At 42.8% G+C, this 22,766-nt stretch overlaps 1 protein-coding gene across 5 annotated transcripts in view; it reads left to right on the top strand.

Annotated features, from left to right (window-relative positions):
• Positions 1 to 22,766, top strand: part of Kif13a (kinesin family member 13A) — a 209,194-nt gene that overhangs the window by 72,876 nt on the left and 113,552 nt on the right. For all 5 annotated transcript variants that reach the window (XM_029570387.1, XM_029570383.1, XM_029570384.1 and 2 more), the window contains exon 3: positions 3,800 to 3,812. In XM_029570387.1, coding sequence (XP_029426247.1) covers positions 3,800 to 3,812 — 13 coding nt within the window. The remainder of the gene's footprint in view (positions 1 to 3,799; positions 3,813 to 22,766) is intronic.

Here is a 22,766-nt window from a genome sequence, read left to right as displayed (position 1 = left end):
GTGTGTGTGTGTGTGTGTGTGTGTGTGTGTGTGTGTAAGTGAATTGTCACACCAATCTCTGCACAGTGTCACATGCAATCAAAAGACCCTGGCCTTCTGCTGGGCATCAGGGAAAGGGCTCTTCTCTGGCCTGGGTAAAAATAGCTGTCAGATCTCTCCTGGCCAGGGGTGTCCCACCCTGTCAACCGCAGGTCATATGTGGCCCAGTATAGTTGTGAATGTAGCCAACACAAAGTATTCTCCTTCCTTTCTTTGCAACTGAATGGCATGGTTCTCAAGCATGAACTTTGTAGATGACCATGTGTCCCAGAGAAGCCAAAAGGTTGGACGCCTAGGCTCGTGATTGTTTGAGGCAGCTGTGGTTGCTGTATAACTTCCTCGAGGTGTTGGTGGAGTGTTCAGAGCAGCAAGGTTGGCATGAGGGTGTGCAATGGCTGCTTAGCCGGTAGTCAGGGCAGCTGGAACACCTCAGTAGGTCTCAGTTACAGAGTCAAACCACACTGACTTCCAACATCTTAGTGAATTTACAGGAAAAACATTAAAAGGGCTGGCCTTGAAGCTCAGTGCGGTGGTGCATGCCTATAATCACAGCACTGGGAAAGAGGAGTCAGGAGAATTGAGAGTTCAAGGCCAGCCCTTTCTCTAAGAGGCGGGTGGGGTGGGGGTGGGGTTATGCCAAAGCTGTAAGCTATAAAGGCTTGTTAGCATCAAGTGCTACAACAGGATTTAACAATGTTCCAGCAATGCTTACCTCCTCCCCAGGGAGAATTGGGCTCCCCTGATTTGTCTAATAACTTCTAGGGATTTGGACAGTAAACTGCGTTTCTGATTTAGGGCACCATAACTACCCACTACCTAGTTCACACTCCCCAGTAGGATGACCAGTTAATGATGTGCAGTGCACTACAAGATATTTTTCTTCTCTAACAAGAGTCCTTTTCTAGACCAGATGATGAGTAGACTTGGGTCACAGCACAGAGCTTGTGGCTTCCTTTCCCCTGCTGCCCGGTCTCCACTCGTTCCTAAAACAGTTCTTCGTCAGCACAAAAGAAGGTAGCAGAGTTAGAGGTTTTCCTAAGATATAATTTCCAAGTTGCTGTCTTCCTAAGGGAAAGGAATGCACTTGAAAAAGGCTTAGAAGACTTCTAGGGGGTTGATTTTTCCAAGAGGAATGAGAATAATCTCTCTGGAATGTCAGTGGAGAGAGGATGGTGGTACTTTTGGCTACCACTGACTTCGAACCAGTGCCGACTCTGCTGCTGGTGACGAGCACTGTGTAGCCATGACTACTCTGGTGGGCTCCCTGGGAGTCCCCTTGGCCTGGCCCTCCCACTGGGTTCCTTGGTTCAGCATAAATAAAATGGGAAAGTGTGTGGTTGGTCCTCAGTGTCTGTGGGTTCTAGATCCTCAGCAACCAACTGCAGATCAGAAATATTCAGGGAAAAAAAAGTGCCTGTCCTGAACATGTAGACTTTCATTATTCCCTAAACAATATAACATAACACCAATTTACATAACATTTAATTATATTAGGTACTCTTGATGATTTTAGGCATACAGGGAGATGTGCATAAGGTTATATGCGAACACTATGCCGTTTTATATAAGGTACTTGCATCCATCAGTTTGGAGATCTGTCCCATGGATAATCAAGGACAACTGTATTTTGTTACCTTGGTATATGCTGTTTTGTGTGATTGTGTAATGTAACCCAAGTGACTTCCCTTTGTCAAATAAAGCAGTGATTTAAGAGACAAAAATAATAAAGTGGGGCTGGAGAGATGGCTCAGTGGTAAAGAGCACTGGCTGCTCTTGCAGAGGACCCAGGTTCAGTTTCCAGCACCCATCTGTAACTCCAGTTCCAGGGGAATCCGACACTCTCTTTTAACCTCTACAGGCATTGCATGACAAGAGTGCACTTACATACATGCAGGCAATAACTCATACACATAAAATTAAAATAATAAATAAATATTTAAAATAAATCAAGTGAAGCAAAAGAAGGATTCATCAAAGGTGCAGGGTGTGAAGTCTTCATAATTGTTCTGCCTGCTCAAACCAGATGCATTCCAGCTCAAGGAAATTTCCATGACCGACATCTCAAGCTTTGTGTATAGAATGGAAACTTATGACTTTCTTAGAATTAAAACCACGTGTGCAATTTTATTATAACATCTATAAGTGTCTGTCTTGTTTGAATGGACTTGCTAGTATGTTGAGACTTGCCTGATAACAGCCAGAAATGCCAGTTACACTGGACAAAAAGCCTGAAGACAAAAGTCACATCCCACTGTGCCTGGCTGTCTGAGGTAATGACATACACATGAAGATTTGTTTCCTTCTGGCTAATTCATGAAATTCCAAGAAAATGATGCTTCAGCTTCAGTGCAAGAGGAATTTCATGACCTTGGCTTACACTGAGCAATGTAGAGAGAGCATCACACCTGTCTGGATCCATGGACTTCCTTCCCCTGCTTCTGAGCTCTGGACTTTGCTGGGGCCCTCAGAGTTGTATGGGGATTGTTGGACGAATGCTGGAGAAAACTCAATGTTGTTTTTGCCTGATTCCCATGCCCTTCTGCCCTGAAGCTTAGCTTTACTGATTATTTTTTGAGACAGTCTTGCTATGTAGCCCTGGCTGCTCCGGAATTTGTTGTGTAGACCAGGCTGGTCTTGAAGTCATGGCGGTCCTCCTGCCTCTGCCTCATAAGTGTTGGGATTGCAGGCACGTGCCACCATACTCAAGTTAAATTTTCTGATTCCCATGATTCTCTCTGATCGCTGTGAAAGATTAGGAAAAGTTCCCCATTTCTCAACAATAATTTTACATTTGTGGATTGATCTTACCAGAAGCTGATCAAGAATACACCAGACCTGGAGAGATGGCTCAGCACTTAAGAGCACTGGTTGCTCTTGCGGAGAACCCGGATTCAGTTCCCAGCACTGAAAAAATTAACAGTATAAAAAATACTTATGTGGGCCGGGCGTGGTGGCACACGCCTATAGTCCCAGCACTTGGGAGGCAGAGGCAGGCGGATCTCTGTGAGTTCAAGGCCAGCCTGGTCTACATAGTGAGTTCCAGGATAGCTGGGGCTATGGGGAGACCCTGTCTCAAAAAGACCGCCCCCCCAAAAAAACCCTATGTGGTTGATGGTGAGGGAGTGGCTGTAACTTGCTTTAATTTTCTCTTCAGTGTTGAAATAGGTGAAACGTCATCTAGAACCATGTTTTGAAATGGAAAATTCTCATAAATATCAGAGTGTGTGTGCCTATCAAAGGAAAATATGCGTATCTTTACAATGTGAAGAAAATTTAAATTAGGTTGGGAACATAGCTTGGTCGGTAGAGAGCTGGCCTAGCATGCACAAAGCCCTGGGTTCAGTCCCCAGCACAGCATAAACCCAAGGTGGCAATATACCTGCAATCCCAGCACTCAGGAGGCAGAGGCAAGCAAAATTCTATGAGGGCCAGGCCAGCCTGGTCTTTACAGCGAGTTTCAGGCTAGCTGGAGCTGAAATGTTGTCTCAAAACAAAACAACAACAAAATACGATTCTGAATGCCTTTCTGGCTCCGTCCTGTGAAACTGGAACAGAAGAAAGCCATTATGCGTGTGGAGCTATTGTGACTTGCCCCTTCAGGAACTCATTTGTTTGAGTTTTGCCTTCTGATTTTGCAGATCTCACTGCCAAGTTGCTGAATTTGTTTTCTTTTCTCTTTCATTGCGTCCCTCTGACATGACCATTGTGTGGACAACCTTCTGTGTCTCTGCTACTGAAATCTTTCCTTCGCATCATGAAGAAAACCTCCCAAGGTAAGCATTGGCATGGACTTGGACATGTAGACTGACTTACGCAGAAACTTGTGGTTATAATTCATCACAGGGTCCCGTGTGTGACAGCTGTGCTCCTAGGCATTACAAATAACGTGCTAACTTAAAACTCAAATCTTGAGACAACAATTATGTTGGCAATAATGTAATTTTAGAACATCGTTCTACATTGACAAAGCACTTTTTTCATTATTTCATTTCCAGAACAGGCACTCAGAGCCTCAGACTTGCCTGACAGGTGATTAGTTCTACTTTGTTGGTGATGAACAAATCCTGGTTCATAGACTGAGTGAGTGGGCAAGGAGCTGAGATGGTGTGGTTTAACCATTCTAGAAAGCAGAAAGACAAAATGGGTCCTTCTCAGAGTGAGATGTGGTAAATGATGATGGCTTAGACAAACTGTTTATTCTCTGCCCTGCTAAAAAGAGTTATTATCTTTGAAAAGATTTTCCACATGTTCAAATAGAGATCCAACCCACCACTGGCTCTATGTGCTTCGTCAGAGTTACAGCTATCTCCGCCGTGCAGCCCAACTTTTGGTGGCATTTTTTTACTGCTGGAAAGCCCCAAAGTTAAAGAATAGATGGTCAAAGGTTTCGGAGTTGGGGCTGAAGGAGGATACTGAGGCACATTGCTGTTTGGGTAAGAAATTAAAAGGGTTGTTAATGCCATCGTTGAACAAGCAGACAGAAGCAAGGTGGGGCTCTGAGGAGAGATGAGGCCCACATGGCTGAGGGAGGGTCCTTTCTTACACATTTTAGAGGAAGGGGAGGCTCTACACCATGTGATTGACAGGCAGTCCATAGTGCATGCGTACAGTCAGGCTATCTCCGGTTCCTGCCTGTCAGGGAAGATGAAGGTGTGTGTTAACTTGGGGCCTATAGGCAGAATCTGCTCTGAGGGTGAGGAGAGCAAAAATTTAGGACAATTTAACAAAGTGGGATGTTCTGGCTAACACTCCTGACTTTTGTTTCTATTAGACAGGTGGAAAGCGGGCCTCCTAGCTCTTTTCCGCTAGACAAGAGTAGTTTCTTCACCAAGTTGTTTCCAGGCAACCTCTGGTGTCTGGAAATTTTGAAGGATATGAAGGATGCTTTGAGGGAGGAGTCCTTCCTTAATGACCCCCAAGCCTGCTAATATCTGTCTAGCTAACTAACATTCCCTCTTCAAGATGAGATCCTAAAACCACCTAGAAGACAGACATTGAGTCATTCTGACTGCTTCTGGCAAATATGAGGGTGCAGAGGAACGTAGGGTCTCCACTCTTGACTTTTAGGCATTGGAGGGTGATCAAGGGGACCCAGATAGATGGAGTTTGATTGGCATAGGACCAGCTGTAAACAAAAGTGGATAAAATTGAGGCATCAGTTGTGTACACAAGATCCAGAGATCACTACTAAGATTATAATAGACAACCCATTTTCACTATGCAGGTCCAGAGACCAGCTGCAAAGCTGTTTACCAGTGGGACGGCAGTGTTTGGTGTAGTCTGATTTTGTAGACCCTGTAAGACAAAGGAGACATTAGCAGAATTATCAGGATAATACAGACAGCATTTTGAAGTCTAGTTGAGTTTTCGTCATTTTGTATTATTATTAATGATTTTAATCTGTAGTTATACTTTCCTGTTGGGTTTTAAGACCATGCAGGTAGCTAGAATTAACATTTTTGTTGTTGTTAAGGCCAGTTCAGCCTCTGGTCCTCGGGCCATTGGGAACCTGTAAGGAGTCTGGCTCCTTTAGCCTTTTATCAGCTGTGTAACCCGCTGGTGTCCTCGTTTCATTCTGATGCTGTGACTCAAAACACCAAAAGCAACATAGGGGAGGGAAGGACGTGTTTCCACTACAGGTTACAGTCCAGCATTGAGGGAAGTCAGGGCAGGAACCAACGCAGAAACCCTGGAGGAATGCTGGTTACTGGCTCACTCAGCTGGCTGTCTTATACAGCCCAGGCCTACCTGTCCAAGGATGGCACCACCCACAATAGCTGAGCCCTCCTGTGTTGATTTATAATCAAGACAATACCCCACAGACATGCCTACAGGCAGTTCCTCAGCGGGATTCTCCTCTCAGATGACTTTAGGCTGTGTCAAGTTGGCAATCAAGGCTAACCAGGACAGCTGGGATGAGTTAGTATTGACTGAGCAGCTTTGCTTGGAAGCACTGAGGGCATTTCCCTCTGTGTCAACTCTTTGCAGAATGTACAGTGGTTAGAGTCCAGCTCTGGGTCTCCAAGCCCTTTCTGATTAAGGGGACAGGTTACTTACCAGACTGTAGGATCTTTTCAGGTAACCCTTAGACCGCTGGGACTTAGCTGATCTGGGAATGGGGTCCAAAATATTGGTCCCCTGACCCCTTGTTCATATCAGCATAGGCCTCCAAGTATGGTTATTGATCACCTAGAAGGTCACAACAGTATTGAAGAACAAATATTGCTTTAAATTTAACTGTTATAGAACGTCTAGAGAAAGCTTGACAGAGACAGATTTTTAAAATAAACCTGACTTAAGACTCAGTTTCTTAATTAGAAGCCTGACACACTTAGTAGAAATTATGAGCAATTATTTTGATAAAACATGGCATCTTTGTTTTTTAAAAGCATATTAATTACTTAAGGAATGCTGAAAGCACAGCGCTAAGTTATTGTCCCAATACTTAGACGCTGGGACTAGCAGAGTCTAGAGGATCATCTGTCAGATAAGGGCAATTGTCCATGAAGGAGACGTTCCCTGGAACAGAAGCTATAAGATGGGGGTAGGACAAGGAAGTATTTGAGTGGGCAGCCATTGAATGAGTGAAGATTTACTTCATTGCCCATGGGCATTTTGTTGATTATTAGAGAAACACTTGTTACCAAAAGTAAGCAAGAATTTGATAGACCCTGGCCAGTGATGCTGATTACAGATGTGGTACCTGAGATGGATCAGGATAAACGCAGAATCCAGGGCATGTGCGGCCATGAGATCCAAAATAGACGAGCTCACTCTCCCTTGGGGCTATGAAGAAAAATCCAACTGAGCTCTTGCATTATGGAAACCCTCTAAAATGTTATTTCATGCTTGGTATTTATCATTTGTATTATCTTTGGCACCAAGAGTTTGACCTCCAGCAAGGAAGGCATGCATTGAATAAATAATAGGAGATGTCTGAAGAAAGAGGAAGTATATAATGTTGAAGTGAGTTGCAGCAGGCGTCCTGGTCAAATGTGGAGGCTCAGGACATTTCCCCTGAGTAATCCTTGATATGACCATAATCCCTAAAATTTGCAGTCTTTAAATTTTCCCTGCTACAAGAGTGTGCCCTTTATCTAGTCGTTCTTTTTCTTGTTGGTTCCCAGAATTTTCTAAACATATTGTCAGCCTGGTGATATGTTTACTTCTTTTCCTGCAAAACAAACCAGCAGTTGTTATTGAACTGTCCCATCTATGGCTGCTTAGTGGGGGAAAAGTCCTGACGTTGACAGGAGGCACAGAAGCATTTTTAAACACCACCGTTGCTTTGTACATAGGAATATTCTGATTGCTTTCTAGCCCCTCTATGTAGCAGTACCCTAATGATAGCTCCTAAGAATTGTCATGAGCTCTTCAAAATAAAATCCAGCATCATGTTAAAATGTGTCTTTAAAATACTTAATATACCGGGGCTGGAGAGATGGCTCAGTGGTTAAGAGCACTGACTGCTCATGCGGAGGACCCAGGCTTGATTCCCAGCACCCACATGGAGGCTGGCAACCATTCATAACTCCAGTTTCAGGGAAATCCAGTGCTGTCCTCTGACCTCTCTGAACATTTCACAACACAGGTGCAATAAAATAAAATATTTTTTAAAAATAAAATTTAAAAAATAAAATATTTATTTTTATATTTAAGTATTTTTGAAAAATACTTAATATATTATACAGTATGAGGTACTTCTAGAGATCTTAAAGATGATCCTGAAAGTAAATAAGTGACAAAATAGAGTATACCAAAGACACAGACGTAGGTCTAGGACTTTCCTGTAAAGTCATGTCTGTGTTGAAAACAAATGGGAAAAGCAACAATGCTTTTAATGATTACATAAGAACGAAAATTTTTAGCAACTCTCTCTCCTGAGAAGCCCATATCCAGCCCTTTGTATGTACAGGTATCTTTTTCTTAAACAATTCCAATTCCATCTCTCAGTCTTAATGTTGAAATAGATATTAAAACCTTACCTTAATAACACCAGCTTTGCTTTAGTAGAAAAGGCACAAAAGTTTGACTTGACATGGTGGTGTACTCCTGTCTCTCAGCTATCCTAGATGTTGAGGTAGAGAGATTTCTTGGTCGAGGAATTTGGGGCCAGCTAGACAGCATAGTGAGACACCAACTCAAAATGGTTTTCCTTTTAATTTTGTTTAAGAGAATGAAATGTTGGTATCAGTAATCAAAAGCCTCAGAGAAGATGGGCTCTGAGCTAACACATAATTATCCCGGCAGGAACATCTTCTCTATGCAAGCCTAGTCTCTGCATTCTGACAGGGATAGACTGGGTGTGTGTACAATATAATATAAAATCAGTTGTGTTGAAACCACATGAGTCAAGTATGTATGAAATTCATAGAAGTTCCTTATCTGCCTTCTGCAGTCTGAGATGGTAAATGAGGTGCTCGGTGTTACCTCTCCCACTGAGTTCAACTAAGACTGTTTAAAACCTGTGCTTGGGCTGGTGACCTGAGTTTGATCCCCAGGACCCACATGGTGGAAGGAGAGAGCTGACTCTTGCAAGTCACACACACACACACACACACACGCACACGCACACACACACACACACAGTATGAGGCACTTTAGAGATCTTAAAGATGATCCTGAAACCAAATAAGTGACAAAATAGAGTATACCAAAGACACATAATGACTTTGAACCCAACAGTGAATTTGAGGCCAGCCTGGCTGCATAGGGAGACTGTAACTTAAAAACAAGAAACAAACAAACAAAAAAACCACGCCAAGTCAAAAACTGACGTTGCATCAAAGCGATACCAAAATCCAGGAAGAAGTAACTATAATTCCAAGTATTTATGGATTCCACACCATTTGAAAATACACTCTCCAAAACTTGAGGGTGTAGCTCAGTGGTAGAGTACCTAGCTAATATGCACAAGTCCTGGGTTCATTCCTTAGCACCATAAAACAAAGCAAAACAACAACAGTGTCAGACTTATATTCAGATAATGAAGGTGCACACAAGATAATGATCAACAACCAGCAGGAAAAAAAGTCAAAAATGGACTCACAAATGCTTCAGATAGTTAAATTGTTGGGCCCAAACTTTAAATATTTAAGTTATATTTAAGGAGACAAAGAAAATAGATTTTAAAATGTTGAAAAGAACTAGAAATTATATAATGTAGGAAACCAAACTTTGACAATAACCCAGGAGAAATTCTCAATCTGAAAAGTCCCAAACCTAAATTAAGAACTTAATGTTAGGATTTTTCTAGCAGAGTAGGTCAAGCTGAATAGAGAATTAAGAAACTGGAAGACAAGTTAGTAGAAAATACTAAATGAAGTACTAATTAAACAAAGGGTGTTGGAATGATTGAACATCCACATTTTTAAAAAGTAAGCACAGGCCTTATATCCATTAGAAAAATTAACTCAAAATGGATCATAGAAGATAATATAGGAGAAAATCTCAGGAAGCGTGGGTTTGGTGATGACCTTTTAACACAAAGTCAAAAGCATGACATAAAAGAAGAAAATTATGGGGCTGGAGAGATGGCTCAGCAGTTAAGAACACTGGTTGTTCTTGCAGAAGACCCAGGTTTGAATCCAGCACCCACATGGCAGCTAACAACTGTCCGTAACTCCAGTTCCAGGGGATCCGACAGCCTCTTCTGACCTCTGCGGACATTGCACGACATGGGTGCACTTACCTACATGCAGGCAATACACACATACACATGAAAATAAAAATAATAAATAAAACAAGTTTAAAAAAAAGAAAAAAATTATGTGGAGTTTTATTAAAAATAAAAGCTTCTTCTCTGCCAAAGACAATTTTAAGTGAAAAGAATAGCTATATACTGAGAAAAAAATATTTATAAAGCACTTGTATCCAATTATGCAAAGACCTCTTAAAACCCAGCTTTAAAACCCATAATTAAGGAAACAACTCAATTTAAAAAATAGACAAAAGATCTGAATAACTTTTCCCAAAGAAGATAAACAGAAGACAAATGACTGTTGTGCCATTAGAGAATTACACATTAAAGAAATAATGAGATATTACTACATGCCTATCTAAAATCTTGGGGGCTGGAGAGATGGCTCAGCAGGTTAAGAGCACTAGCTGCTCTTGCAGAAGACCTGGGTTCTGCTCCCAGCACCCACATGAAAGCTAACATCCATCTCTAGCTTCAGTTGCAGGGGATCCAGTGCTCTCTTCTGGCCTCCATGGGGATTGCATGACACACATGTACTTACATACATGGAGGCAAAACACATAAAATAAAAATAAATAAATTTTAAAAAATTAAAGTCCCAAATCTAACAAAACCAAAGTTATTAAGGATGTAGAGCATCAGGAGCTCTGCCACTGCTACAGATGGGAACGATGGTCCCAGCCTTCTGAAGACAGCCTGCAGCTTCTTACAAAGCTAACTAATTCTAATCACATGATCCTGTTTTAGGTGTGTATCCAAACAGACTAAAAAATGTGTATCTCCTCAGAATCCTGCATACAAGTTTTCACAATAATTTCATCCATGAGTGCCAAAAACTAGAAGCTGTGCTGTCCTTCAGCAGGTGAATGTGTGAACAGATCCTGTACAGCCTTGTGATGCTCAGGGACGAAAGAAAAATGAGCTATCTTTCCGTGAAAAGACACAGGGCAGCCTTCAATAGATTACTGAGTGTGCGAAGCTAACCTGAAAAGGTCATACACTGTGTGATTCCACTGCGAATGCATGGCGTTCTGGAAAAGCCAGGACTATAAGCCATTAACAATATCAGTGGGAGCTGGGCGTGGCGGTGCACACCTTTAATCCCAGCACTCAGGAGGCAAAGGAAGGCAGATCTTTGTGAGATAGAGGCCAGCCTGGTCTACATAGCAAGTTCCAGGCTAGCTGGAGCTACAGGGAGACATTGTCTCAAAACAAACAAATAGGCAAAGAATTTAAATTAAAATCTAACTACATTTATTTTGAAATGAATATTCAGTGTATCTACTTAAGAGTCCCTTGTGACTTACACCTATTAGCCAATCTATATATCTACATATCTATCAATCTTTATTTCTCTCTATTTCCTTTTATATATCTCTCTATTACTTTCTCTATAATGTGCCTTTATATGTGTCTCTTGGGTGCATGTTCCTGTGGGGAGGTGCACATATGTGGACAGGTCCATGTGCGTGCGTGTGTGCGTGCGTGCATGTGTGTGTCTGTACGCGCAATGTGGAGACCAGAGATCAAACTCAGGTTCCTTTCTTCCAGAGCCATGTACCTTCTTTTTTTGAGACAGCATCTCTCACTGGGACCTAGAGCTCACTGATTAAGCTAAGCTAGGTGGTTAGTCACCCCTAAGATAGATAGATAGATAGATAGATAGATAGATAGATAGATGATAGATTATAGAAGAGATAGATATAGATAGATGATAGATAGAGATAGATAGATGATAGATAGATAGGTGATAGATGATTGATAGATAGATAGATAGATAGATAGATAGAATAGGTAGGTAGGTAGGTAGATAGATAGATAGATAGATAGATAGATAGATAGATAGATAGATGATAGATGGAAGACAGACAGATGATAGATTGATGATAGATAGATACATAGATGAGAGAGAGAGATATAGATAGATAGATAGATAGATAGATAGATAGATAGATGATAGATAGAATAAAAATAACAGTGAGTCCCTCAAGATAGTACCCACAGTACCTGCAACTGCTCAGTGAGCTAAAGAAAAAAGGAAGAATCGGCCAGAGCAGGACACTCCCCAGGTAAGTGGAAACAAGCATTAATTGCAGTTATTAGGCCCCCTTGCTGATGGACAGAGCCACTTTGACAGAGCATGAGACCCCTCCCCCCAAAATATAGATTTCTATATACCTGCCCTAGTGTGCTTTCTGTGGCTGTGATAAAACACTGACAAAAATCAACTTGGGGAAGGAGGGGGCTTCTTTGGCTAACCCGCTGCAGTCTATCATCAAAGGAAGCTCAAGTAGGAACTCGAATCAGGAACTGAAGCAGAGACCACGAAGGCCGCAGCACACTGGCTTGCTTCCCCTGGATTGCTCAGCAGCTTTTCTTAGGCAACCCAAACCCACTTGTTAAGGGATGGCACTGCTCATAGTGGCCTGTGCCCTCCTACATCAATTAGAAATTAAGAAAATGCCCCAAACACGTGCCCACAGGGCAAGTTGGTGGCTGTAACTCCTCAATTGAGGAGTCCCCTCTCCCCAGGTATGTCTAGGTCCATATCAAGTTGACGAAAACTAACTATGAAAGTACCTTAGCTTTTGGATTTTCCTCTTTGGTGTTAGATTTTGTCTATTGTACTCATGGGTGGAGAACCGTTTATCTCAGCACAGGCCTGGTGCATGCTTTTAGTGATCTGTTGCATACTATGCAATGTTTGTGGGAATAAATTCTGTTTCCGTCAAGAACAATAAGACTTTAGACAAACATGAGACGCCTGCTTTATACTTTTGTAGATTAAAAGGAATAAAGAGCCTTTGTCACATGACTGTCAGCATATGGGTGGGTCCTTCTTAGTGTGGCCATAGTTTTGCAACTGCTTGTTTGTTGAGCCATCTTTTGATAAACTAAATTTTGGCAGGCCCTGGTGAAGACAGAGGAAAGGAACTATTTGTATATTATAGGACACGTTAATAAGAAGCAGGAGTTTGGGAGGAAATAAAAATATCTGCTGACCGGACTGGAGAGTTGGCTCAGCAGCTAAGAACACGGGCTGCTCTTGCAGAGGACCTAGGTTCAATTCCCAGCACCCACATGGCAGCTAACAACTGTCCTAACTCCAGTTCCAGGGGACCCAACACCCTCTTCTGACCTTGGAGGGCATTGCATGACATAGGTGCATTCATACACATGCAGGCAATACACTCATACGTGTAAAAAAAAAAAATCTGCCAAGCCATTTTGTTTAGCTCATATTTTTATTACTCAATTTGTTCACTGTAAACTCATAACTGTTTACATAACTCTCATAATTTAGTATATAATTTATTTGAATAATTCTTGTGAATTAAATTTACTTTGAATTTTTAAAAACACTTGCGTAGAGGATTGAACCCAGGGTTTCATGCATGCTAGGTAAGCACTTTACCAGTGAGCTGTGCCCCCAGCTCCAATAGTTACTTCTCAAAGTCCGTGTTATTTAAAGAAGTTCATCAATGAATTGGGTATGATGGTGCATTTATGTAATACCAGCACTTGGGAATCCAGGGCAGGGGGAATCTCAGGTTTGAGGCCAATCTGGGCTAGATAGTAAGATCCTGTCAAATAAATAAATAAATAAGTAAGTAAATAAATACTGATACATATCAAAAGTTGGTTTTATGAAAGTTACCCAGAAAAGAGGGAAAACCTCATACCCAGCTCTGCCTTCTGAGATGTGGTTTTATTCAATTTGGTCTTAGGTTTTGTGATGACCCCTTGTTTCCTGATGTCTCTCTTGTTTTTGCTGAGAACAAAGTATTGGGCCTCAAGGGAGACAAACTTAGCCCTGCATAGTGCAAGACAGGAGCTTCTAACCCCAAGTGGCTTTAGAACATGCTCAGTGTGTTTGTTGTGGATTGAGATGTGCAATGGGTATTGAATACTCAGCATATTTCTAAGATTTAATTCAAGGGTGAAGGAGAAATGTAGCAGAAATATTTTGTACATACTGGGTTAATGAACATATGATACTAAAATCATTTTATCTTCCTTTTACTGGTGCATGTGTCTGTGGAAACATTTTAAATTATGTATGTGGTTCCCCTTGTCTTCTGGTTGGAAGACCGCTCAGAGCAATGTTGCAGCCACCAGCACCTGCCTTGGATTTTGCTCGATTTATTCCTGGTTAAAAGCAGCAACTCCACCATCATCCTTACGCTTCTGCCCTTGTGTCTGGCTCAGGGGTCCTGCAGTCCTGTGATCTGAATGACAGTGTAACTTTCCCATCCACCTTTCCCTGGGAACTGTCTTTACTGAGCCATCCAAAGTTCATTAACAAGGAACATTATATGAGAATTTCTTCTGGAAAGTATCATGTGAGGAGTTGTGGGGCTCAACAGGTGGTGGAAGTCATGGCTGCTGTTTCTAGGATTTGGGGTGATGAGGATTATGAAACATGTATGGGATCCCAAGAAAGAGAAGATGGGTCATGTTACACATCATCTGTCACCACTTCAGTCCTTTGTGATTTCAGAGGAAAAAAGGTTCAGAGCTGAACACAGAGCCTGAAGAGCCTCCGTGTGTCCATGAAGTTTCCAGAGGTAGAACTTCATGATAGAAGTCAGTGTGCATAGGGCAGGAATAAGAAAGAATTGATGGGTATATTCGTTACTTTTTTGTTGCTGTGAGAAAACACCATGACCAAGGCAGCTTATAGAAGAAAGAACTTTTGAGCTTACTGTGTTCCAGTGGGGAGGGGGTTGGAGGGAGGCATGATGGAGGGAGGCAGAGATAACAGGAAGCAGAGAGTCAACTGGAAATGGGGCAAGACTCTTAAACTTTCAAAGCCAGACTCCGGTGATGTGCTTCCTCTAGCAAGGCCACACCTCTTAAAGGTTCCATGGCCCTCTCCAAACAGCACCAACAACTGACCAAGTATTCAAATAGTTGAGCCTATTGGGGACACTTCTCATTCAAACCACCACAGAGGGTTAGGAACTAATGAGGGCATCTGGGTGTAACTCAGTGGGAGAGCCTTTCCCTGGTGTGAACGAGTTCCTGAGTTCAGTCCACAGCACTGTAAAAGCCTAAGAAGAAGCCATCATGAATTGCACACACTGGTTAGTGTAGCGTATGGGAAAAGAAAAGTTGCAGGTGAAAAGCTAAGAAAAAAGTTGCTTATAGAGAATCTTAGAGTCAGATCTTTTTTTTTTTTTTGGGGGGGGGTTCTTTTTTGAGATAGGGTCTCCCTGTAGCCCCAGCTGTCCTGGTACTTGCTATGTAACCAGGCTGGCCTTGAACTCACAGTGATCCGCCTGCCTCTGCCTCCCGAGTGCTAGGATTAAAGGCGTGTGCCACCACACCTGGCCTAGAGTCAGATCTTAATCTGCTAGGTCAGAGAGATTATTTAGAATTTTTGAATATTAAAGTTGTGTGGTCAGAAGCATGCAAGCAAGACATTCATTTGGCTGCAGCTGCAGGACGGTGGATAGAGAATGCAAGGTAGATGGTTCACCTGCAGGATACATGGTGGATAAGAGATGGTAGTTCTGGTTCCTCTTATAGTAGCCTCCTTGTGTCAGCCTGCTTATACCAGGTGATGTAGCAGTAACAACCTTAAAGCCTCAGTGGCTTGAGACAGGGAAGGTCTGTTTTTCTAACATCAGTGTCACTCAAGGTCACCTGTGGCTTTAGTCAGGGCTCCGGTCTGAAGGAACTGCTTCTACATGGTGGATAAGAGATGGTAGTTCTGGTTCCTCTTATAGTAGCCTCCTTGTGTCAGCCTGCTTATACCAGGTGATGTAGCAGTAACAACCTTAAAGCCTCAGTGGCTTGAGACAGGGAAGGTCTGTTTTTCTAACATGAGTGTCACTCAAGGTCACCTGTGGCTTTAGTCAGGGCTCCAGTCTGAAGGAACTGCTTGGGTCTGGGATTTGCTATGTCAGAGGCATGAAAGAACCACAAAGGACAAAGGCTTAAGATAAATGCTGCCCTGACCCAGCATTCCGTCCTTGCTCATATACACTTGTCTAAAGCCAATGACATGGCCAAACCTGGTATCAGTAGGGTCAGGAGTTACATCCCCCACTTCCACAGGTAGGACAGGCAATGTGGCCATCGGAGGACAGATAAACCTTCCAGGGAGAGCAGGGAGTCCATTGGAACGGTGATACAATCTGTCACACTTACCTTGACCTTCAGACTTTACCTGTCTCCCCTTTGTGCCTGGCTTTGTTCAGGACTGGACGTTCTCAGTGTGTTCTGTGCCTGAGGGTGCTGAGATGCAGATGGCAGGGTACCAGGATCATGAGCCCCCAAAGGAAAGATTGTCATCTTCCCTGTGTCTCAGACTTGTCCTTCTTCAATCCAAAGCAGTAAAAGCCTCCTGGACCAGGGAGAGTCTCTGGACTCCTGCCCAGCTGGGTCATCCCTGGCTGAGTGACTTTCTCTCAGCTCTTTCCAGTGTGAGCTGATTCAGCATAAAACTCTGTAACATTGGGCTGACTCTGGTCCTTAGAGACTGGGCCCTTGGGCCCTTGAAGCTGGCAGACTGCACTGGGTTTGATGTGACAGGGTTTGGTAAACATGTAAGGTGAGCTCTTTGGTGCCAAGTCCAAATATTACCCACAGTAGTAGGTAATGTTACAGTGACTAAGTTATATTTTTTCTTTTGTGATGAGCACTAGTAACCATTTGTGAGACAGTGAACAGATCGTAGTGTACATGCTTAGACACTCAGACTTTCCACAGTGTTTATTGAAGAAGGAATATTCTGTTTAGAAATAACCACATTACCTTTTGAGCAAACTGTGGGAAAAGTTGGGTGGCTTAGTTTTAGAGAAGTAATCATGGCATGAAAACCTCAAAACCACAGAGCTTGCATGTGATCCCCCCTCTCTCATCCCTCAGCAGCCATTGAAGCAGATGTTGGGAGTGAGTGATGAAGAATTAAACACGAACTAAACAGAATATTCAAAAGAGCTGGGATGGAGTTTGTGCTTCATCGAATACATACCACTCATTTACACATGACCAGTGTTAACCGGAAGCTCCGTGCTGTTAAAGGGTTGGCATGGGATTTAAGAGAACTCATTCTTATTTTCAAATTTTCTTTTTTAATCAAATATCAGTCTGAATGTGTTTCCGGAAGAGACACTGACTCTTTTCCCTCTAAGAACTTTGATTCCCAATTGGTGCATATAATTCAAAGTTTGCGGAGCAGGGTTGCCTCCTGTGGTGGCTGGTGGTGAAGTCCCAAGGCCGGTGACGATGCCTTATTTCTTATGGGTGTGCAGCAGATGCTGTTAGCTTGGGTTGAGTCTTTAAGATGCTTTGACATCGTCAGTCAGGCAGCACTGACTGTGTAACCCAAGACATTGTTTGGGATGTCATTACGGGCACCTGTGAAGGAAATGATTAATTACTTTGCAAAAAGGCAGCAGTGCGTCTACAGACTTTCAAACAGGAAGGGAGGTCTGTCAACACACTGAATAGTAAGGCTGGTGGCTCTGGTACCACCCCATGGCCCTTGGCAGCTATGTCCAGACAAGCTGAAGTTGTGGCTGAGCCAGAGACTTCTACAAACAGCAGCAGTGAGAACAATCCTGTGATCAGATGGGCTTTCTATGCAACGTTAGTCCAAATTTTCTAAGTGAAGCATAGCCCCTTTTTTTGTTGTTGTTTGGTTGGTTTTGTTTGTTTGTTTGTTTTTTGGTCTTTTTGAGACAGGGTCTCCCTGTAGCCCCAGCTGTCCTGGAACTCACTATGTAGACCAGGCTGGCCTTGAACTCACAGAGATCCGCCTGCCTCTGCCTCCCAAGTGCTGGGATTAAAGGTGTGCGCCACCACGCCCGGCCTATAGCTCTTTTTTTTAAATTGGCATGTTTTTGTTGTACATAGTGCTGGGGGTAACTCTTCATTTCGTAATGGAAATAGGAAGGACAACAGGGAAAGCATTGACACCTGGCAGTAAAAGAAAAACTTCAACATGGAATGAAATATAGAACTTTGTTTGTCTTACAGTATGAGTCAGTTCTCAGAACACTGCGTGGTGAAATGTGGACAGACTCTAAACAGGTCTTTCTTATTGATTATCATCTTGCAAATCATCAAAGTTAAAGAAAGTAGCCATAAAATAGGACCCCGGCAAGTCAGTATTCCTAAGAGTGGAGAAATTGAGGCTTGTAGTTTGATCTCTGGCACAGTATTCAAGATATCATGGTAGGCTGGGCTCTGAATGGCAGCTGGGTCTGCAGATGTGAACACTGGGTTCATTGTTCACAGAGGACATGAAGACAGGGTAGAAGAGAGAGACCCAGGCCTTCATACAAAGCAGAAGGAGTTCGTATTGAGCAGACTTCTTCCCCCACAGGAAGCCCTTCACATTTTAGATTTGGGAGCTAGGAAGTAGTGTGTTTTGTCCTCGAGTTTTCTTTGCAAAACTAAATGGTTGTAGCAACTCTTCTACTCATCAAAGCCCTTCACATTTTAGATTTGGGAGCTAGGAAGTAGTGTGTTTTGTCCTCAAGTTTTCTTTGCAAAACTAAATGGTTGTAGCAAGTCTTCTACTCATCAATTTTTTTTCCTTTTTATTTTTCTATGCATATTTACTTAACATTGAACACCTGTCTGCTACGTGCTGCCCTAGTAAGTAATGAAGGAATGAGTGCTGTGATTCCTGGCTCAGGATGCCTCCCAGTGGGGTGAGATCCAAGCACTGAGCTCAGGATGCCTCCCAGTGGGGTGAGATCCAAGCACTGAGCTCAGGATGCCTCCCAGTGGGGTGAGATCCAAGCACTGAGCTCAGGATGCCTCCCAGTGGGGTGAGATCCAAGCACTGAGCTCAGGATGCCTCCCAGCGGGGTGAGATCCAAGCACTGAGCTTGGTGCCTGGTCCATCATAAACACTGCAAGGTGTATCTGTAGCCAGGGTATCTGTAGTTACCAAGGGAGACCAGCTCATGGAGACATAGTGTTGATAGCAGTAACAGTGGATGCTGTGTACTGTTAAGGGCTGAGCCTTGTAGCGGCTTAAGTTCCCACAGCCCTAACTTAGGGTGACGTGTCACTTCCTTGGGTAGATGGTGTGTATTTGAGAGGTGGAATTGTTAGCTAAGACAGCACTTTGCAGAGCAGAAACCAGGGAAGCAGTGAAGAGGTGACCTTGGTAAAGAATGGGTCACAGCTCACTGGACTGAGGGGAAGTTGGGCCTCTCAGGAAGAAGGGTGTATTGTTACTTTTCTCACTGCTGAGACCAAATATCCAACAAGAAGCAACTTAAGGGAAGAAGGGTTGGTTTGGTTCACTGTTTGAAGGGGTGGAGTCCATTGTGGCAAGGAAGGCATGGCAGCAGGAGCCCCAGGCAGCAGCTCACATTGTGTCCACAGTCAGGAAGCAGAGAGCAGACAGGAAGTGGGGCTGGTTATAAACCTCAAGTTCCACCCCCACTGACCCACTTCCTTCAGCAAAGCTTTACCTCCTCTAGAAGGTTCCACAACCTTATAAAACAGCACCACCAGCTGGGGGCCAAGTGTTCAAACGGTTGAACCTGTAGGGTACGTTTCACATTCAAACAATAGCAGAGAGACTCTGACCTCCAGGCCTCCATCCTCTTTTCTCCCTGGGCTTTCCCGTGTGTTTGGGACACCAGAGGACTTCTTGGTCATTGGTGGAGGCACAGAGCTGAGGAGTTGGCTGACCCTTGTCAGAACATACAGATGAATAAGGACATTGCTCCTGTCTTTGTGGAGAAGATGGATGCTTCATAAAGTGCCCGATCTGCTCTGCAGTCTTGTTGAATGTTGACCAGCATTCCCTGGTCAGTGCTGTTGTTTTAAATACCTTGTGAAAATATAGATTCACCAAGAAGTTGCTGTAGCCTAAAATGTAAAATCTCAGAGTATTTTTGTTTGGGGGGTTTATGAATCTTGAGACTCAAACCCTTGGCCTCTTAATAATTGATGATGTGATGAAACAAAAGGAACCATACACAAGTACATGTATGTGTCAACACACACATGCTCAAAATTCGATTAGAAAGGCATGGAATTAAAAGTAATGAACCCAGTGGTGGCACACACGATTAATCCCAGCATTTGGGTGGCAGAGGCAGGCGGATTTCTATGAGATAGAGGCCAACCTGGTCTACATAGCAAGTTCCAGGCTAGCTGGAACTACTGGGAGATCCTGTCTCTAATAATAATAATAATAATAACAACAATAATAAAAGTATCCTTGGGCCACCTGGGAAAGGGGTGTAAAATGTATTGAAATGATGTTAAAAGCAATATATGCTTAGGTTTTCAGGAATACTTATTTTCTGTTTTGTCTTTTTGGGGGGTGGGTGAATGGGGTCTCGTGTAGCCTAAGCTGAGGTTGGCCTTGAACTACTGATCCTCTTACCTCCATGTCAGTTTTAAGAGGACAGCATTATGCCTAGTTATTTTGTCTTTTTATCCAGATTCTAATTAAAGGACAGAAAATGTGTCTGATGCTTTTGAGACTCTAAAACTCAGCTTGGTGGCAGAGGCAGGTGACTCTCTGTAAGTTGGAGGCAAGCTGGGGCTACATAGTGAGACCCTGTCTCAAACAAACAAAAAAGAGTGGCAGGTGGGCATTTTGTGATTGTTTCCTGGAGACAATAGTGAAACCACAAAACTAAACAGGATAAAAGAAGACCACAGTGTCCATGTGACCTGCCTCTGCGTTTGGCTTTTGTTGCTTTGTTGAGTCAATGTCTTGGTCTCCTTGTGTAGCCCAGGCTGGCCTCAAATTCCTGACTCTCCTGCCTCAGCCTCCCAAGTGCTAGAATTGCAGGCATGAACCACCACACATGGCTCACCATGGCTTTTATGGATTAGAAAAATGATTAGAAACCACATTGTTCAGAACACAGATGCCTCCTGGTTCTCTAAGGAACAGACAAGATGCTGCTTTCATCTTTTTAAAACCACAAGTTGAGTTTTGTTCAGATGCCATCGGAGATGTGTTTCTAGGTAAGCAAAGAGTTTATGCAACAGGTTGCTCACAAATCCTGGAACCTCGTTACCTCAGGATGCATGTCACTCAGCAGGTTTGTCTTATTAAAAACAGCCCTAGCAACCATATGAGATGTTCAATGGTTCACAGAAATGCAGTGCTAGTGCTTTGAAGAGTGATGGAGCTGTAGCAGATGTACAGCAGGCTTGAGGGAATTCAGTGCTGGTGTGTGTTGCACATGGGGAGATGAGAGGAAAGGGGGGATTTCAGAAGGTAGACTCAGGTGTTGCTGAAGATAGTGGCTTTCCACTTTTGAAAATAATTAAATGTCTATAAATATAGCTCTTTTTCTAGCTGGAAAGATCTGAATACCTTTACCAAAAATCCTTCCATAGTGTTGGCTGGCATTGATGAAATGGAAAATTTATACTTGATGTTCACTACCATTGGTTTGTGGTTGAGGGTCTCGGTTGGCTTGCCTCAGACTGTGGCAGTCCTCCTGCCTCAGCCCCCAAGTGCTGGGATTATAGACATGAGACACCACACCTAGCTTCTATTTTTATGCATTTGCTCAGTTGTATGTAGGCTTTTAGATGTTCTCTGTCACCACACTGCAGTTAAGATACAAGTGGCTTCATAATGTATAATGAAGTGAACATTAATATACCCTAGTGACAGGACTGGAGAAATGGCTCAGCAATTAAGAGCACTGGCTGCTCTCAAAGAGGACCAGGGTTTGGTTCATAGCACCCACTGCCTGTAGCTCTAGTTCCAGGGACTCTGATGCCCCCTTCTGGCCTCTGCAGGCACTGCACACATGTGCATATATTTATATGTAGACAAAACACTCATACACATAAAATAAAAATAAGTAAATCTTTTTTTAAAAAAAAAACTAATGAGTCCTAAAATTATACACTTCTCCAATATAGTATGTAGTGTCTTTGAAAAAAAATGATATTCTTTTTATTTAAAGGAATCAGTTTCTAGAGACGAACTCAAGAAAATGGTTTTATTTCTTGAAATGCCAATAGGTATTATATTGAAAAATCAAAACTACTTTAAATCCTAAGGAAACTGTGTCTCCTCATGTAACAATCCTTGTGTTATTTGATCAATTAAATTTTGAACATGATAGAAAGTTTGTGAATAGTTTATTTGCAGTGCTGACAAGAATACAAGAAAATGATCAGACTTTCTAAGATGTAATTATTTTTAGCCATCTTTAAAATTGCTGTGGTCTCAGTCATGAAAAATAGTATTTCTAGTGGTGATCAAACAAGTATCCTAATTTCTCTGTAAATCATGCATGATGGGACCACGGAATGATGGTGGGACAGGGTATCTCAGCCCTCATCTAGTGACCAAATCCATATTTACCATTCAGGGAACCAGTTTCCCTAAAACATGCGTCAAAAGTAATGAATCACCTTAAAATATATCCAGAAGCCTGAACTTCTGCCTGATCAGCAGTAGTTCTCATGTCTGTCCTGTGTTCCTTTCTACATTAGTAACTGGAAAAATGTATGTGATGGCTGTTCCAAATGGTATAAGCCTGATGCTGGGTGGTCTATGGAGCATTGTCTTGGCACCAAAGATCTTACTGTTGAGTATCAGAAGGACCTATATAGAAGAGCTGAGGCAGGAGATGTGACCATTTGTGTACTGAGGCCATTGGAGCAACAAAGTACTGCACAATATCTGTCAAGGAAGAGAAGCTGGGGACCCCATCTACCAGGAGATTAAAGGAAAAACGACTTTTCATTTCCTTCAGGTTTTAGTGAAATGACTGATTTCCAGTCTTCACTGTTCTTCTTATAAATGTTTATTACAGTAAAAGCCTACAGTCCATAATGGGCTTGAGCAGTCACCAGCCAAAATGCCTAGGACCAAAGACTGTGAAATTCAAGATCTATGCATCATGCAGCTAAAGAACAGGCCTATGTTTGCCAAGCAAAGAACAGCTGTATTTTGCCATACCTTCAGAGAATCTTTAAAAACATAAATTTGCCAGGCATGGTGGCGCACGCTTTTAATCCCAGCACTTGGGAGGCAGAGGCAGGCAGATCTCTATGAGCTCAA

The sequence above is a fragment of the Nannospalax galili genome, unplaced genomic scaffold (assembly GCF_000622305.1).
Source record: "Nannospalax galili isolate Female #2095 unplaced genomic scaffold, S.galili_v1.0 scaffold923, whole genome shotgun sequence".
Lineage (NCBI taxonomy): Eukaryota > Metazoa > Chordata > Mammalia > Rodentia > Spalacidae > Nannospalax > Nannospalax galili.
The sequence above is the reverse complement of the archived record's forward strand: the minus strand, read 5'-3'. Positions and strand labels throughout refer to the sequence as shown.